Raw genomic sequence first — 18,327 nt, 5'->3', positions numbered from 1 at the left:
CTATTCCATTGGTTTACCTATGTACTAATGCAGCAGTACCAGACTGTTTTAATCATAGAGGCTTTATGTCTTAATATTTGGTAAGGCTAGCCTACCCTTGCAACTTTTCCCTTCCAGTGTTTTCTTAGCTTCCCATGTATAATTTCAGGATCAACTATTTAGTTCCATAAACACATGTTTTTGTTATTGTTAATGGCATTCCATTAAGTTTCTTAATGAGAGCTTCTGACATTTTTATGACGTTGCTGTGGATTGAATTCCCACCCCTAAACTCTTTGATCAAATGACCTCCCTTGCATGGTTTGAAAACAGATGACATGCCTTAGTTTTTCCATTTGCCAAGAAAAATAAAATATCCCAAGTCCCTTTGCGTGTTCCTCCTCGGACCATCACCTGGCCCTTCAGCTCCACTCAGGCCCCGTGGCAGCACCCCTGGGGTCATCTGACTGGGCCCAGGCACAAAGGAGCCATCACCTCCCTCGTTTGGAACCTTTGACTTTCTTCATGTAGGCTGCGTCCTGCTGGTTTCCATGGCTGCCACATACTGGGAGCTCCTAGTGGCCACTGCTTCTCCTCCAGGTGGACACCGAGATCCCCTTTCCATCCCCTTCCAGCATCTTGCCCCGTGTGCAAGCCCAGCCCATCAGCCTGCAGCCTACTGTGTCTGCTTCCTTCTTGTAGGGCAGCCTGCCATGTTCCCACATCCCCTCTTGGGTGCCTTCCCCCCGAGGCCTCACAAGTCACTTCCCGGGTTAGTGCCTTAGTCCCCCCCTCCTTTCACACAAGGGCTCTTGTCCAAGGAGAAGACAGAGCAGAAGTGGCTTCATCAGATGCTGATCTTTCCTTCTCTCGCCCAACACCATAGGTCTCGTCCTCCGAGCCACGTCTTCATTTTCTACCTTTTGCATAATTTTGCCTCTCAGACTTTGGATCACCCTCACTTATTCAAGCCTCTAACAGTTCTTCTCCAAATGAAGTTCACTGCCTAACATTTGTCCCTGATGATCTGCTGTCCTCCTGACTCAGGTCATATCCCCTTCAAGCTGGACTCATCAACAAGCACGTGCCAAGTAAGAAGCTCATCAGAAGTCTTCCTCTAAGCACGTGAGACTTCCATCAGATTCCTAGAAAATTGAAATCAAGTCTCATCAGATATCCAACAGAGACCTTCTGAAGGTCCCATGCTGCAGGAAGCTGGCCTAGAACTTGGGGATAACACAATGGGGTCAAATCCCAGCCTCACTTCTCAACACCTCAACGACAGGGTCTGAGCTTCTTGACCTTCACAATGAAAATAAAAATCCCCGCTTCATGAGGATGTTGTCAGAATCCAATCGAAAATGCAGTCTGTCCAGACTCTATCTGTGCAGCAGAATGACCCAGAGAGCTGTTGGTCAGTCCCTCAGTGGTGTCCAGCTCTTCCTGATCCCATGGGCTGCAGCACGCCAGGCCTCTTTCCCTCACCATCTCCTGGAGTTTGCCCAAGTTCATGTTCATTGCATCAGTGATGCCATCCAGCCATTTCATACTCTGATGCCCTCTTTTACTTCTGCCCTCAATTTTTTCCAGCATCAGGGTTTTTTCCAATGAGTTGGCTGTTCACATCATGTAACCAAAACATTGGAGCTTCAGCTTCAGCATCAGTCCTTCCAATGAGTATCCAGGGCTGATTTCCTTTAAGATTGACTGGTTGGATTTCCTTGCAGTTCAAGGGACTCTCAAGAGTCTTCTCCAGCACCACAGTTTGAAGGCATCAATTCTGTGGCCCTCTGCCTTCTTTACCAGCCAGTTTTCACAACTGTACATGACCACTGGAAAGACCATAGCCTTGACTACACAGACCTTTGTTGGCAAGGTGATATCTTTGCTTTTCAATACACTGTCTAGGTTTGTTATAGCTTTCATGCCAAGAAGCAATTACTAACTGTTTAAACAATTAAATGCCTGATGCTAAGTCATGGATGGAGCCTCATGTGGTTCTAACCACATGAGGTTCTATATGGATGCCAGTTTTAATGTCAGATGGTTCATTACCCAGTTTCACCACTTATTTGCTCTGTTAACCAGACCAGGTTGCCTACCCTCTCTGAGGCTTGTTTTTCTCCCTGGTAGGAATAGCACCATGAATCTCAGAGGTGCCCTTGTGGCTCTCACATGCTACAACCTCCCAGAGAGAGAGAGGTATTTTTTAAAGCACAAATTTTTTTAAAAGTACCACCCCCAGAGATTCTGACTGCATGGATATGAAAGTGCAGTTGTCAGAAAGCTTTGAATTGTTTCCAATGTGCCCATAAATATGGGGACTGCAGAAGTCACCCTTGTAAAATGTCTAGCAGGGCACCCAGTGAGAAGACGCTGCTCCGAAACCTGAGTTCACCTTGCTTCCAGCTTTTCTCAGCCCACCACCTTGACTTCTGCCCAAACCCGGCATCTGCTCTTCTCTCTGAGGCTGAGCCCCGTGGTCCACACCATGCAGACTCCACTTCCCTCTGACTTCAGAGTTGTTGGGTTGTTGTTGTTCAGTCGCTAAGTTGTGTCTGACTCTTTGTGACCCCAAGGACTGCAGCATGGCAGGCTTCCCTGTCCTTCACCATCTCCCAGAGTTTGCTCAGACTCCTGTCCATTGGGTCGGTGATGCTATACAACCATCTCATCCTCTGCCACCCCCTTCTCCTTCTCCTGCCCAATGGCAGACCTAGAGAACAGTGCAGAAAGTTCCCACAGAGACTGTTCTCTGTGTACAGCTTCCATTAGGGGCCCTGTTCTGAGGTTTCAGTCCTGTCTACACCCCAGAAGTACAGTTCCTCCCTTTGACCCCCTTGGACCCCAGAAGCAGCAACTCTCCACTCTTACTTGTGCTGGGAGCCTCAGCATCTCCTACAGGTCCCTTTAGCCAACCCACATCTCAGTAAACAGACACCTTACAAACCATCTTTGTATGACTTATACAATCTCCTCAATGCTACATGTACTTGGGAGTCTAGAAACCACCCTCCCCTTCCTCCATTGGGCAAGACCTGTAATCAGTCCTCACAAGCATTTCATTCTTCACCCTGCTCTTCCTGCTCATGTCCTTACCCCAAATCTCCCATCCATACTTGCATCCTCCAACTCCATCTCTAGGCATGCCTTTCTGCTCGTGACATATTCCTCCTAAGAAGTATCTTTATTTTGTCTATCATGTGTTCTTGCTAGTTTTATTTGTATTTCAATTTGCAGTTCCATCCTCAAGTGTCAGAATTTCCCTGGGATCTGTTTTTAATGCTCAGTGTGGTATTCTCAAGCACACTTTGTTTATAACCCATGACCAGTCCGTGTGCACTTCGGAATCTGAGATCAGAAGTGGCATTTTTGGCCCCTTTCTCAGCTCCTCTCCTGGGTAGCCATGCCCTGTTTGGGAGTCATATCACATGCTAGAGTGTTTTTGGGAATTTCACTAGACTTTCCTCTTCTTCATTCAGTCTTTAAAATCCTTCAGGGTAACACACGTCTTTCTCTTTCTCATCCTCTTGATCTTTAGCTGAAAAGCCCACCCTGTAGTGTTTTGAACCATAGTCTAAGAGTTGTGATCACTGACATCACCTTTTTCTTTCAAAGTCTAATCATCGCAAGAAAGAAGCTAAAGATACCACCCCTTCTCCAAGGACCATGCAGTTCCTGTCTGAGCCCCCCATCTTGGTGACTCCCCAGGGGCTATTCACATGATTTCCTTGACAGAAGAAGGAGACGGGCAGTCACTATATCCCTGCAAGCTCTCAGCCATCTCCTAGACACGCCTCAGGGGGTATGGCACGTTCCCATGGCCATGTCAGTTCCAGAAAGCTCCATAACGGCCTGGGAAGAACCGTCAGACCCTACAGGTGTCAGCTTCCTCCTGGGGCTGGTTAGCAACTGCCTCTGCACCATGCAGTGCCTGGAGTTCCTCCCTGTCGTCCTAATTATCTTCTCCAGAAGGCCTGACTTTCTTTTTGTGGGATAAGGCTCCTACTCATACATCATTCTGTTGGCATGAACTTCCTTCCCATCACTTGTCCTCTATTAAATCCCATACTTCCGTTCTTCTATCATTTGTTATTTTGCAGCATCTTCTCTTTTTAAACTAATTTTTATTGGAGTATAGTTGCTTTACAATGTTGTGTTAGCTTCTGCTATATAGCAAAGTGAATGAGCTGTATGTGTACATATTGTTGTTCAGTCGCCAAGCCATGTCTGACTCTTCACAACCCCATGGACTGTAGCACACCAGGCTTCTCTATTCCTCACATTCTCCCAGAGTTTACTCAAGTTCAGGTCCATTGACTCGGTAGTGCCATCCAACCATCTTATCCTCAGTCACCCTCTTCTTCTGCCTTCAATCTTTCCCATCTTCGGGGTCTTTTCCAATGAGCCAGCTCTTCTCATCAGGTGGCCAGAGTATTGGAGCTTCAGCTTCAGCATCAGTTCTTCCAAAGAGTACTGAGGGTTGATTTCCTTTAAGATTGACTGGTTTGACCTCCTTGCAGTCCAAGGGACTCTCGAGAGTCTTCTCCAGCACCACAGTTCAAAAGTATCAATTCTTCAATGTTCTGCCTTCCTTACAGTCCAGCTCTCACACAAGCCTTGACTGTGTGGACCTCTGTTGGCAAAGTGATTGCTTTTTAACACACTGTTTAGCTTTGTCATTGGATTTTCTTTCCATTTAGGTCACCATAGAGCATTGAGTAGAGTTCCCTGTGCTATACAGTAGATTTTCATTAGTTATCTATTTTATACGTATCAATAGTGTGTCTTCTCTTTTTCTGTCATGCCCTTCTCCCTTCAATCATTTGGACTCAGAAGGTACTGTTGCTTTCTGGAAATACCAGTAGCTAGTTTCTATACGCTCCATTCCCTGTAAGAGCCCTCAGAGGAAGACTTGAAGCCACATATTCCTCCTACAAGTCCAGGAAATCTCTTCCACTCGCAGTGATCTTTGGTCAGAGCAGCCCTTGGAACTTCCATGGCCATCATTGATGTGGAAAGGGGCGTGAGGTCATTCCCAGGATGCAGAGGTCTATTTGCCATGTATTATTCATCTAGGAAATATGCATTTATTATCTGCCAGGCTATGTGGGAGCACTGGGCCTACAGCATTAAACATGGCCAGCATGGTCCATGCCCTCATGGGGCTTAGAAACCAGCAGGAAACTCAGATTCTAGGTGAAATTCTTATGTCTGATGAGCTCAGCAGAGCAAATGCAAGAGGATCCTGGGATGCGCAGGGGGCTGTGAGAGCATGCATGCGTTCTCACTGCCACCATCTCAGGGGGATCTTGGTATTTCCACAACCACTATCATCTCTTGACCCCTCCCAATCCCAGTCAGCACCTGTTCAAACTCTTTCTGAAATAAGAAATATTCATTGATGTGCTCATTCGTTGGTTGAAGCCCAAGAGCCAGCAGGTACACACCATCATGGATTCAATGACAACTCTTTGTAGAAGGCATGCCCTGTCTTTAAAATTAGCTGTGGTTGAAAATAATTCCTACAGTTAAGGATTGGAGACAAAAATGATTTCAAAACTTAGAACTTAGAAGTGTACTTAATGACCAGTGCTTATGGGGGAGACTGAGATTAGTTTTTATGTATTTCATTTTTACCACCCTCATTTTGGAGAACAAGGGGTCTGACACAGCTAAAGGCTTTGCTGGTTTTCAAATACTTTTAAGAACTAGGGATTTTTTTCTTTTGGGTGGAGGGCTACTCAAACCATATATATATATATATATATATATATATATATATATATATATTTTTAAATCATCTTGTACCATGAGTGCTTGGAAGTAGCTGTCTTTCACTTTATTGGCATAAGCTTCCCTCACTTCTGTTTTCCTCTCTGATTTCTGCCAGGGAGTCTGTTGTGTTGCCTCGGACAAAACTCCCTGAAACCAGCTGCCCACAGCCTTGTACCCCACAATGTGGGTGTTGAATGTTTAGTTTTGCATCCCCTCTGATGGCTAGCCCGCCAGAATACTGGCAGCATTGCATTGAGAATTCAGTTTGAGTTGTAACTTTTTTTCTTTCCTTCTTTCTTTTTTTAAAAATTCCTACTTGTGAACTTTCAAAGGCAGAGGGAAAAAACTCATGTCTCTATCTCTTCTTTTTTGAAAAACAAAACCCAAAAGACTCCTGGGATTCTGCTCAGAGAACCAAAGACGTTTCCCCTCAGCTGAACTCGGCCACCATCATTGACATCCACCCTTCCTCCACCTACAGCATCCGCATGTACGCCAAGAACCGGATTGGCAAGAGTGAGCCTAGCAACGAGCTGTCCATCACCGCGGACGAGGCAGGTACGTCTGATGGGCAGGGGGCCTCTGGGAGCGGGCTGGTGGGGCTCAGATGGTTAATGCAAAGTCACAGCCGTGATGAGCACTTTCTGTAGCTCCACGCCCATCAAAAACACAGACAGCACTCTCTGCCTACTTTGAAGGCACTGTTCTTCAAATAGGATTCAGGTCAAGGTTCTCACACCCAGGACTTAAAAGAAAGACATATAAGGCTAATGATCTGGTGAGATTTAAAGAACCACGCTGTTCTTACAGCCCTTTTGTCTGGATGCGTGGAATCCTGGTTGACAGGAGAGCCAGGAGCCTGTCTTGCCCAAGTCCCAGTGCAGTCAGGGGAAGAAGGATCACTTAACTAGAAAACAGCTAGAATATTCTCTGTTTGGGGACTAGGGGGAAGGTGGTACAGATAATTTTATTGACTGGAAACAACAATATTTCCATCATCAATGGCATTGCTGTTTTTTCCTATGACAAAGTATTTCATGTTGAAAATGTCGAAGATTGAGATAGGCATTTTGAAGACAAAACAGTGCACACAATCCTACCACCTAGAGTTACTGATGGATACATGGATATCACACACTAAATTATTCATCACACATGCATGCGTGCACACTCACCCACACAGACATAGACACACACAGACACACAACCTTCAATACAGAAGTTTGCTCGTGGTCCCCTGGGTTGGCAATAACCTGTTTGCAGAGGACTAGGCAATTGGGCAGTGGACTCCACCTGCAACCTGCCTCCTACAGAAGAGGAACAAGCTAGCTGCCCTAGGGCTTTTCTGCATAAGGAAAGGGAAAGAACCACAGCCTGGTTCATCTTTGGGGGGGGGGGGGCAGTGCAAAAGAGTATCCAACCCCAAACCTAGATTTTCTTTTCCTGCCCCCACTCAAAACTCATCAGCTACCCCCAACTGCTGCAGGGAAGGTGGAAGCTTGGCCTCAGACCTTCATTCTCCGTCTCCAAGATTAAGGGGATCATCTCCAAATGGTGACGCTTCCACAAGAGGTCGCTGAATCTTTCAACTGCAGTTGTTCTTGACTCTGTTCCTTACTTTTCTCTTGTTTTTGTTTAGTTGCTAAGTACTGTGCGACTCTTTGAGACCCCATGGACTGTAGCCTGCCAGCCTCCTCTGTCTATGGGGTTTCCCAGGCAAGAATACTGGAGTGGGTTGCCATTTCCTTCTCTAGGGGATCTTCCCAACCCAGGGATCAAAACAGTGTCTCCTGCATTGCAAATGGGTTCTTTACCAGTGAGCCACTGATGAAGGCTCACTTCTCTGTTACCCTCACTAATTGCACTTTGAATAGACATCACTTATCTATATCTCTTAAAGACTTCCTAAAGTTTGTAATCCTGCCTTCCACCATTTCTTTAATAAATCCCATATTAGGTATGTCAGTTATTTTCTTTATTGAAGTATAGCTTGTTTACAATGTTGTGCCGATTTCAAGTGAATAGCAAATTGATTCAGCTATATATAGGCATATATACACATATATACATACATATTCCTTTCCATTATAATTTATGACAAGATATTGAGAATGGTTTCCTGTGCTATACAGTAGATCTTTATTGCTTGGCTATTTTACAGATAGTAGTATGTATCTGTTAACCCCATAACATAACCTCATAATTTACCTCTCCTCCTCTCTCCCTTTTTGTAATTGTTTTTTCCTATGTCTGTGAGCCTGTTTCTGTTTGGTAAATAAATTTATCTGTATCATTTTTAGATTCCACATATAAGCAATACCTGTTTTTGTCTGACTTACTTCACTTGGTATCATAATCTCTAGGTCCATCCATGTTGCTGTAAATGGCATTATTTTGCTCTTTTTCGTGGCTGAGTAATATTCCATTTGTACATGTACCACATCTTCTTTATCCATTCTTCTGTTGATGGACATGTAGGTTGCTTCCATGTCTTGGCTATTGTAAACAGTGCTGCTATGGACATTGGGGCACATGTATCTTTTCAAATTAGAGTTTTAATCTTTTCCAGATATATTCCCAGGAGTGAGGATTCTGGATCACATGGCAACTCTATTCTCTAGTTTTGTAAGAGACAGCCCTGCTGCTTTCCATAGTGTCTGCATCAACTTACATTCCCACCCACAGTGTAGGAGGGTTCCCTTTACTCCATACCCTCTCCAACATTTATTATTTGTAGACATTTTGAGGCCATTCTGACTGGTATGAAGTGACATCTCATTGTAGTTTTGATTTGCATTTCTCTTCAAGTTTTCATTATCATAAACTCTACTGTGATGAGCATCATTTGATATATCCTGTGATATATCTTTTGCCACTTCCAACAATATGTTTTATGTTAAATTCCAAAGAAGTAGGATTGCTGGATGAAAGCAAATGCCAAAATCTAACTCCTTTGTTATGCATAGTCAACATTGTCCTCAAGGAAATAGGTTCACATTTATTGTTTTTCCTGAACTGCACCTACATATCCATTTTCCAACTCTGGATACATCAGTTCTTGAAAAATCATTTTCAAGGGTGAGAGATAGGATAGCTTTGTGCTTCAGTCTGAGGGCAAGCCACTTCTAATGCTTGGAAATTCTCTCTGTGTGATTTCTCATCTGCAAGATTCACTTAATGATGTCTTTCTACTCCTCACCACAAACATGTTGGGTAATTGGAAAAAACCCTAATTTCTGAAAGTACTTTGCATGGTTCTGAAATAAGTAGGAAATGAGTGTTAATAAGCTCCTGCAAAAATAGAATCTTATTTAAATATTGATGTAAACAACACACTCACTTCCTGAAATTTCATCATGCTGAGGATTTAGGGAGAATAAGCTGCCCCCAGAAAGAAAGCTTTGGGTCAGGGCTGAGCCTTCTCCTTCCTTTGAGCCACTTTTCTGACTCTGCCCACCTCCACAGCCTTCTCAAGGCAGGGATGGTTTCCAGTGGTGCATTTTGCACCATTTTCCCCATCACCATGACCGATGCAGGCGCGGTGGCTTTTTCTCTGCCGTTTCCTCTGTGATCTCCCTGCAGCTGGCCGTTGCCATGGCAGCGCTTCTCTCTCCTGCCCAGGAGGTCAGGTAAACAGCCGCTCCTGGTCACCGGTCACCTGTGTGCAGCCCATTCCCAGGCATCTCTGCAGACAGATCGACACAGAGCACCCCACCCCCCTCTGCTTTGGCTCCTGGGCTGACAGCTGGGGTTTCACCAGGCAGCCCCACAACTCATCATTCACTCTTCAGACTAGTTAAGGGAGAATGCGCTGGATTGTCAGGCATGAGCAAAGAAAAGCTGCAAACCAGAACTTGCCTTGTCTTGCTGCATAGGTTTGCATATCTGGAATCACACAGCCATTTTCTTACGTGTGACTCATGTAGAAAGGAGGGCAGCTCTCCTGATCAAAGTCTCCTTCTCCAGCTCTGCTTGGAGTGACGGGGCTTGTCCCAGGCACCTCTTTCGGGAGCTGCAGCCATCTCAAGGCAATCTTTTCCAGCCCTATGGCCGTCTTTCCCTGAAGAAATAAGGTCATCACTTAAGCAGTGAGAATCCCCAGATGGAAGCTTCTAGAAGCCATAGACCTGCTCGTTTTTTATGGCTATGCAATACCCAAGGGCTTCCAATGTGGCGTTAGTGGTAAAGAATCTGCCTGCCAATCCAGGAGACACAAGAGACATGGGTTAGACACGAGAGACGCAGGTTCAATCTTCAGATGGGGAAGATCTCCTGGAGGAGGACATAGCAACCCACTCCAGTATCCTTACCTGGAGAATCCCATGGACAGAGGAGCTTGGCGGGCTCCAGTTCATAGGGCCACAAAGAGTCGAACACAACTGAATCAACTTAGCATGCATGCCAGTGCCCAAGTCTAGGACACCCAAGGATGCCTCTCACTGCCCACTTGCTGAGGAAAGGAGCCCATAAGGTGTAGGCCCAGGTCTCCCCTGCCCCATTACTACCTTGAAGCTACACCAGGCTCCCTGTGGCCCGAGCGGTGATGACCCTCCCTTCCTGCCCCCTCCTCCTCATGTGAGCTGCTCCTGCCCACGTCTGGAGTCCTCTGAGGTCTGTGCCCCTTTTCTGTCCTCTCCCTTGAAAAGCAGGTCAAACGTCACGCTCTAGTATAGTGCCTCCCCTCTGCTCTCAGATTACTTTCTCCTCCACAGAGCAGTCTCCTGGCTTCATCCAGAGGCTTGGTTCTTATTTGCTTATGGGGCTGGGCTGAGTCGCCTGGTAAGTCACTCCTGAATTTCTATCTCTGGCTCCTCATTGGAGAATTTGCTAAGGGTCTACCATGTGCCAGGTCCAAAATTGGGCAGAGACTGGGGTGTAAAAATGCACTGAGATGTAACGACACAGCCTACAACAACATGCTCATCTCTGACAGACGTAGCCTGGGGTATTCCCCGGCATCATGCAGTTAGGAAAGGACACCCTCATTTCCAGGGGCACGGGTTCAATCCCTGGCAGGGGAACTAAGATCCTTCAAGCTGCATGGTATGGCCAAAAAAAGAGAAGTAGCCTGGGTGAGCAGAACATTCTTTGCTGGGCATAGGAGACCAAGATAGAATTTAGTAAGAACCAAATAAATTGAAGAACAGTTGATACCTAAATGGGGAGAGGATGAATTCATTTACTGACTATATATCAGATAAATAGCTTACTCCATTAAATTTTATTCATTCAGCACCTATTATGTGCCAAGTGCTGTTCTGGGCGTCTGAGACACAACAATGAACAAAACAGCTTGTCCTGCCTCTGTGGGAGGGACCAAAAACAGATGACCGGGGACCACTGGAGATGACCGGGGACCACTGTGGGTTTGACAGTTAGGAAGGGCCTGCCCACCTTGTATTTTCAGCCAAACAGAATTAGTGGGCTTCCTAGGTGGCGCTAGTGGTAAAGAATTATCATTTTTCACAGAAATTTGCAGTTGTCATGGGGCTTTACCTGTGGCTCAGCGGTAAAGAATCCTCCTGCAAAGCAGGAGATGCCAGCAACGCAGGTTCGATCCCTGGGTTGGGAAGATCCCTTGGAGAAGGAATTGGCAATCCGCTCTAGTATTTTTGCCTGAAAAATCCCATGGACAGAGGAGCCTGGGGGGCTACAGTTGATGGAGTCACAAGTCAGACAGGACTAAGTATGCAGGCAGGACATAGCCTTGCCTAGAATAAACATTAGGAACTATAAATATAGTCTTCATTTATTACTCTTTTACAAATTGAATAGTTTCAGTTTCTGTAAAAAATGCAGCAACTATACATTTTGGAAAATCACATTCATCAGTAATTCTTACCTCTAGCCTGCTCTTCGAGTAGGAATAAGGTAAATATTCTGGTTTGAAAAAAAAAAAAATTATGCTTTCTAGTTTTAGTGCAATTTCAATTCAAGAGTGTTAAATAAATTCTTAAATGTTAAATGTCCACACAATTTTCAAATTTAGTTAAATCAGTGGATACCTAATGGCTGGTCTTCAATCATGTCAGCATTGGGAATTCAGTCTGCCTTGGATTCTAATTTTATGAAATTGTCCTTTTGCAATGAGATGAGGATCCATGAAAAAAATTACAGCTTAGGCATTGTAAGGAAAGCACTAAAATTCTGGAAGCAGACTAATTTTTTATGTCATTTTTTTTTTTTATGTCATTTTTTAAAAATTTATTTTATTGAAGCATAAGTGAAAGTGAAGTCGCTCAGTCATGTCCGACTCTTTGAGTTCCCATGGACTGCAGCCTACCAGGTTCCTCCATCCATGGGATTTTCCAAGCAAGAATACTGGAGTGGGTTGCCATTTCCTTCTCCAGGAGATCTTCCCGACCCAGGGATTGAACCTGGATCTCCCACATTGTAGGCAGACGCTTTACCGTCTGACCCACCAGGGAAGTCCTTATTGAAGCATAGTTGATTTATTTGTTGTTTAATCACTCAGTCTTGTCTGACTCTTTTGTGACCCCTGGACTGTAGGCCACCTCTGTCTGTGGGCTTTCCCAGGCTAGAATACTGGAGTGGGTTGCCATTTTCTTCTCTAGCATCATTTTTGTATCATTTTTAAATGGCTTGTCTTAAAATGTTTTAGAAACTTAAAGTAGAAAATTCAGCACCCAAACAAAAGCTCTTCCTAATTATATTGGGCCAAACTCTAATGTGTGTGACATTCTTTTAGTCTCTGCCTTTAATATAGATCCTATGATTGTATTTTAAGAGAGGAGAGATCTGAATCCCTTCATGTCAGAGACTAAGCAGACTAATAAATAAGTTACTAACAAACCACAGAAATCTTGAGAGACTAAGCCAAAGAGGCTTTGTATTCTCATAAACTGGCAGGTCTCTGGGACTTTAAGCTTCCAAGTTGATGCAAGTGGTAAAGAAGCTGCCTGCCAATGCAGGAGAAGTAAGAGAGATGCAGGTTTGATCCCTGGATCAGAAAGATCCCATGGAGGAGGAAATGGCAACCCACTCCAGTATTCTTTCCTGGAGAATCCCATGGACAGAAGAGCCTGGCAAGAGACGGAGCACACACACACACACGAAACTTCCCTGGTGGTCCAATGGTTAAGACTTCATGCTTCCAAAGTAGGGGATGTGGGTTCCATTGCTGGTCGGGGAAATAAGATCCCACATGCTATGCGATGGGACAAAAAAAAAAAAATGTCAGGTCTGTCCTGGATACAGGGATTATCCCATGTCCCCAGACCACTTCACGGGAGAACTTCTTAAAATGCAAGACCAGACTTGAAAAAGCAAAATGCCCAAAGTTCACACATAATGTTTTCTGATAGCATCAAGGGAATTTTTAAACACTCTCCTAGTAACTTTGTTTTTGATTGTGAATATATCTCAACAAGAAAGTGACAGCTGACTATTGCCAGCCAACCCCTTGAAAAGGCTGCAGCAAAGGACAAAGAATCCAGAATGGGAGGTACTCTGCATTGCCTCCAATTCCTAACCAGCAGACTCCCTGTTCAATCTGACTTCACACAATTAAATTAAAATAATCAAGTCTTAGTGTAGCCGTCAGACCTCAAAATACCTTTTTCAAGGATTTTTATGCATGCACCACGCGCTTCTCGCTGACCACAGAACTTCTCCATATTTAAGAGAAACCTGTTCCATGCGCTTTCATTGCATCTGATATGGAAATATTCCTGCAGAAAGGGCTGATTTTCTTTACTACTACTGCAACATGGGAAGCCCCTCCCCCTGGGTATAGAAATGAACTTCAGCATTAGCACTCTCTTTGCACCTGGAGAATCAATAAATCCGAGAGGCTGCAGGACCCCCAGAAAATTCACTGTCCCTGTGACCTGCTAGGGAGAGAGAGAGAGTGTGCTCTGAGTTTCAGCATCCACACAGCACTGCACCGATCAAAGCAAGGACTCACTCTAGACTTGGTTCCTAAGACCACACAGCTTTGATTGAGTCTGTTAGGAAAAGAGGGAAAGACTGATATGCAGACGTACGCCCGAGCCTGCTGTGAGAGGTTCCCAAGCCGAGGTGGGGGCTCCTGGGCCCAGGAAGGAAACTGGTGGAGGGAAAAGGCAGGCTCCAACCTGCCCAGGGGGCAGTTGTGTTTAGGTTTCCCCTGCGAAGGTGGACATGGCTAGGATGTGGGGTGCAGGGAGGTGGGGGTGCATGGAAACTGCAAAGGAAGGCAGGACACAGATGGTGCAAAGTTAGGGTGAGGGACGAAAAGTCTGAAGCTCTGAAGGTTGCCACGTCCCCTTTAAAGAAGTAAAGTGAAGACCAGAACTAATGTTTAGGAACAGAATTGAAAACTGGTGCCAGGCACCATTGCTGGGCTGGAGGGGGTGGTCAGGGACAGAGGCTGTGTCCCCAGTGAGGGCAGAGCCCTGGTGAGTAAGTTTCTGGGGGAGCTTCCAAGTGGAAGGGAGCAGCCTGCAGACCCAACTGTCTACCTGTTTCTTATAAATGTTTCCAGCTGCTGAGCAGACACCTTCGTACAATAGCCCCTCTTCTCTTCAAATATATATTCCTAACATGCAATGAAGCATCTTTCCTGGAAAACTGGCTTCCTTTCTTCACCCCCTTGTGTTAACATTCTCCCCCACAGTCCCACCATCCCCGACTGTGGAATGAGAGTGAAAAAGAAAGTGTTAGTCATTCAGCTGTGTTCGACTCTTTGCAACCCCATGGATTGCAGTCTGCTAGGTTCCTCTGTCCATGGGATTTCCCAAGCAAGAATACTGGAGTGGGTTGCTATTTCCTTCTCCCAGTGATTGAACCTGCATTCAGTTGAATTGAACTCCTGAGTCTCCTGCATTGCAGGCAGATTCTTTACTGTCTGAACCACCAGGGAACTTAGTAACAATCCCAGCACCCACTTCTTCCCAATGTTGCCACTGTTTATCCCCAGTTCCCCTAGTGGCATTTCTCCTGCATGCATCAGTGGTCTCATAAATCCTCAACTGAGACAGGGTGTGCTGGTTCCATTGCACATTATCCTTATCAGTGAAATTACTCCCTCTGGTGGGTCAGTGCTCTCATGCACAGGGTACACCCTTTTCCACAGGCTACTGCACCAGTCCAAGCCTCTATTGTGTTCCTGGCACCCACCACTCTTCCCCTGACTTTGTACCTTATGAATTTGGTGAGAAGAGAGACAATCAGATTTGAACCTGCTTTCTTCAAGGAGCAGGTGTACCTGGGTGTCCTCACCCTGCTTCCCTGCCCACTGGGTTCTCTTCCTCTCACCCCAGAGGTGCTGGCCTTCTGCCCCCCTCTCTCCAGCACCTCCCCTCTTGCTAATCGCCTGGGACCTTGTTCTTTCAAGTATACCTTTTCTTCTTGCGATTTGAATTTCTCCTTTAATGTGCGCCATAAAAACACCCAGTGAGAATAATCATCATTCCTGCTTATATGTTCTAAGCACACTGTTTTCATAACCCAGACATACATTCTAGCATCCCATCATATGGAGAAGGAAACTGAGGTGCAGAAAAATTGTCACCTGCAAAACACCTCCAAGTAACTAAGCAAGGGAGCCAGAATTTGAACTCAGGCAGAAAGATTCAAGTGCCCGTCAACTTAGCAGCTGCATCGTGGCATCACTCAAAACTTCTTTCTCTGTTAAATGGAAAACACGTTCCTGCTAAAATGACCTTATTCTTTCCCTTCCTCTTCTTTCCAAACCTTCCATCTTGTTTCTGTTCCCTAGTTTTGATTTCTCATCTCCCAGTGCTCCTCACTTTTCTGCAAACTGGCATCTCTGCATCCACAGAAATGGCCTGTTCACAGCTCAGCAGTGGTTGTAAAGCTGTCCTCCCAACAATATGTGGTCACCCAGTGGGGTCTCTCCCTGCTGACCCCTGGGTTCCCTTTTGCTTCCACCTCCCTGAAGACACTTGAGTGTGTGCTGGGTTATCACCTCAGCTTCTGTGTGCTCAGCCCCTTGTTCTGATCAGACTGCAAACTCCTGCTGGACATGGCTGTCTCCTCTAAGTTTTAGGCTGTGTGTGTAATACAGGGTGGATTCCTAGTACAGAGTGATCGACTGTGCGTGGCAGGCGGTTGGCACCCCTATAACCACTGGATATATGTTGGTGTGAATTGCGTGCTTTTTTTTTTTTTTCTCTTCCACTCCAATCTGCTCTCTGTGGCTACTGCCCCAGGTTAGTAAGTTTTCTCTTGGAAAGAGTGGAGAACTAAAGCCATCAAAGAGAATCAGAGGCAGAAGAATCCTTTTTTTCCCTCCCCAAGTAGTTTGAGTCTCCTGAGGTGCTCCAATGCACATCACTAAACAGAGTCTCCAGAAGAACCAGAGGGATCTTCGTAGCCACTATAGACTTTGATCAAATAAATGTTTCACCACTTTCTGTTTTACTGGTGTATTAACTTATGGTTTATTCATCAAGTTGTCAAAGACAAGGTGAGAAAGAATGCAAAGATGTGTGTCAAAATTCACTTTTTCTAGAAGCGAGTGAGCATGGGGTAAATGTGCACAGTGATTCAGCAAAATTGATTTTCCCACGAAAGCTGCTATGGCGCTTCTTCTGGCCCTGAGTGCTGTTATGTGGGTTTCAGTGCACACTGGAACTTATCTCTAACTGACCTGTGGGTTTTGGTCTTTCCAGCTCCTGACGGCCCACCTCAGGAAGTCCACCTGGAGCCCATCTCTTCCCAGAGCATCAGGGTCACCTGGAAGGTAAACCCAGCAAGCACGTGTCCTCCTGGCACTTTCTCCATGGGGGTGGGGGGGAGCCTTCACTCACATTATAAGTATTATGATGCCAAGGCATCCACACTTTTTTAACTTCTATTTTATTTTGGAGTATGGTTGATTTTCTGGGCTTCCCCGGTGGCTTAGCAGTGAAGAATCCACTTGCAATGTAGAAGACTCGGGTTCGATCCCTGGATTGGAAAGATCCCCTGGAGGAGGGTATGGCAACCCACTCCAGTGTTCTTGCCTGGAGAATCCCATGGACAGAGGAGCCTGGTGGGCTACAGTCCTTGGTGTCACAAAGAGTCAGACACGCCTGAAGCAATGAGCATGCATGCATAGTTGATTTATAATGTTGTGTTCATTTCCAGTGTACAACAAGTGATTCACTCACATGTAGGAAACTTTTGTAAGTTAGACTAAACACCATTTTTACTAAAATCCAATCTTTGGCAGATTCTGTATCTACAGACTGTAGTTGTTGGACCATGTTTTCCGTCTCTGAATCGTGATTGGGTCCTGAGTTCTGGTCTTCATGCAAATCAAAAACAGATAGGTGTGACCGTACTCATGAATTTCATCCCAGTGGAAACATTTTCTAATTCCTCTTCCTAAATGCCAAATCATGGACTGTGTGGTAGACAGTTTGCCAAGTGGCAGAGAGGACAGCGGTCCTGGTCATGCCCCTAGCTGGCAGTGGCCTCGAGCATGCCCACGGAGGGGAGCGCTGGGCCAGCTGCCGGCTGAGGCAGTGGTCCCCCAGCATGGCCAGCAGATATCGACTGCCTACCAGTGAGCTCATTGCCAGCTGCTGGGACAGAAAGTCTGGGCCACGGTGCAAACAACCACAGCACTTGGCATGCTGCTTCCTCTGGCATACATGGTTTACACAGCCAAATTCATTGAAGGAAGCGGCGTTGACCGATATTCTGGCCTGAACTCATCACAAACTAGCATGCTGGGCAGCGCTGCCCCTGGGAATCTCAGTCACTTAGGGGGTGGGTGAATCTGCTTGGTTAATTAGTCACGCCCTCCATGTGACCTTGGAGCCGACCAACTTCCTTCCAATTCCATTTTATCTAGAATGCCGTGGCTGGGTCAAAAAGTCTGCAAAGCCACACTTCCTTTTCCACTTCTGGTTTCTGGTGCTGCACTTTGCACTTTTCTCATTTGCTTCTTCCCTCTTTCCTCACCCTCTTTCCTGTGTCTCCCTTAGAGAAGGTAAGAGCCGCAGTAAGGTCTTTAATCTGCACACCTCGCGTACCCCTGAAAAACCTCATCCATTGCACCTCTTGCTGTGTTTTGTTTTTCTTCTAGGATCAGCTGTTTCATAAAATGACCAGCCTCTATAATGCTACTACTAATAAAGGATTTTCATGGCTGGGGTGGACACCACCTTGGATGTAAACACACGTCAGCGCGGCCAGCCCCTTTGTGTTGGCTTTTCTCAGGCTTGGCTGCTGAGCTGTCATCCCTGTGGGCAGCACACGTTCAAATGCTCAGACAGGGCAGGCCGAGCCGGGTAGGGAGGGGGCCGAGGGTCTTTGTGAGGACATCCGCCAGCCGTGAGCATCACTCGCCTCGTGATGAAAGGCGCTCAGCGGGCCCCAGCCCCCCCACACAGCCCAGCCATGCTGCAAAGCGAATGCTGACTCACTCTGTCTTGTGTTCAAGCCTGGGAACTTTCCCCCACCAGCCCTCTGCATGCTCTTGCATTTTGCCACTGAAAAGACCAGCTATTACAGCAGGCCCTAGAGCCTTCTGTGTCCTGCAGCAGAGAAGTATCTGTCCCCAGAGCTCTTATAACTAAAAATAGAAACTTCAGAGGCTTTAAAAGGTATTGTATC

The 18,327-nt window shown here is 45.9% G+C and overlaps 1 protein-coding gene across 1 annotated transcript in view; it reads left to right on the top strand.

The window, feature by feature from the left end:
• DSCAM (DS cell adhesion molecule) overlaps nucleotides 1-18,327 on the top strand; it is an 806,431-nt gene that overhangs the window by 659,107 nt on the left and 128,997 nt on the right. Inside the window, exons 15-16 of the mRNA XM_043474457.1 lie at nucleotides 6,148-6,315; nucleotides 16,395-16,465. Of these exons, the coding sequence (XP_043330392.1) occupies nucleotides 6,148-6,315; nucleotides 16,395-16,465 (239 nt within the window). The remainder of the gene's footprint in view (nucleotides 1-6,147; nucleotides 6,316-16,394; nucleotides 16,466-18,327) is intronic.

This window comes from Cervus canadensis, chromosome 7 (genome assembly GCF_019320065.1).
Source record: "Cervus canadensis isolate Bull #8, Minnesota chromosome 7, ASM1932006v1, whole genome shotgun sequence".
NCBI classification, from domain to species: Eukaryota; Metazoa; Chordata; class Mammalia; order Artiodactyla; family Cervidae; genus Cervus; species Cervus canadensis.
Note: the sequence above shows the minus strand (reverse complement) of the source record. Positions and strands in the feature narration are given on the sequence as shown.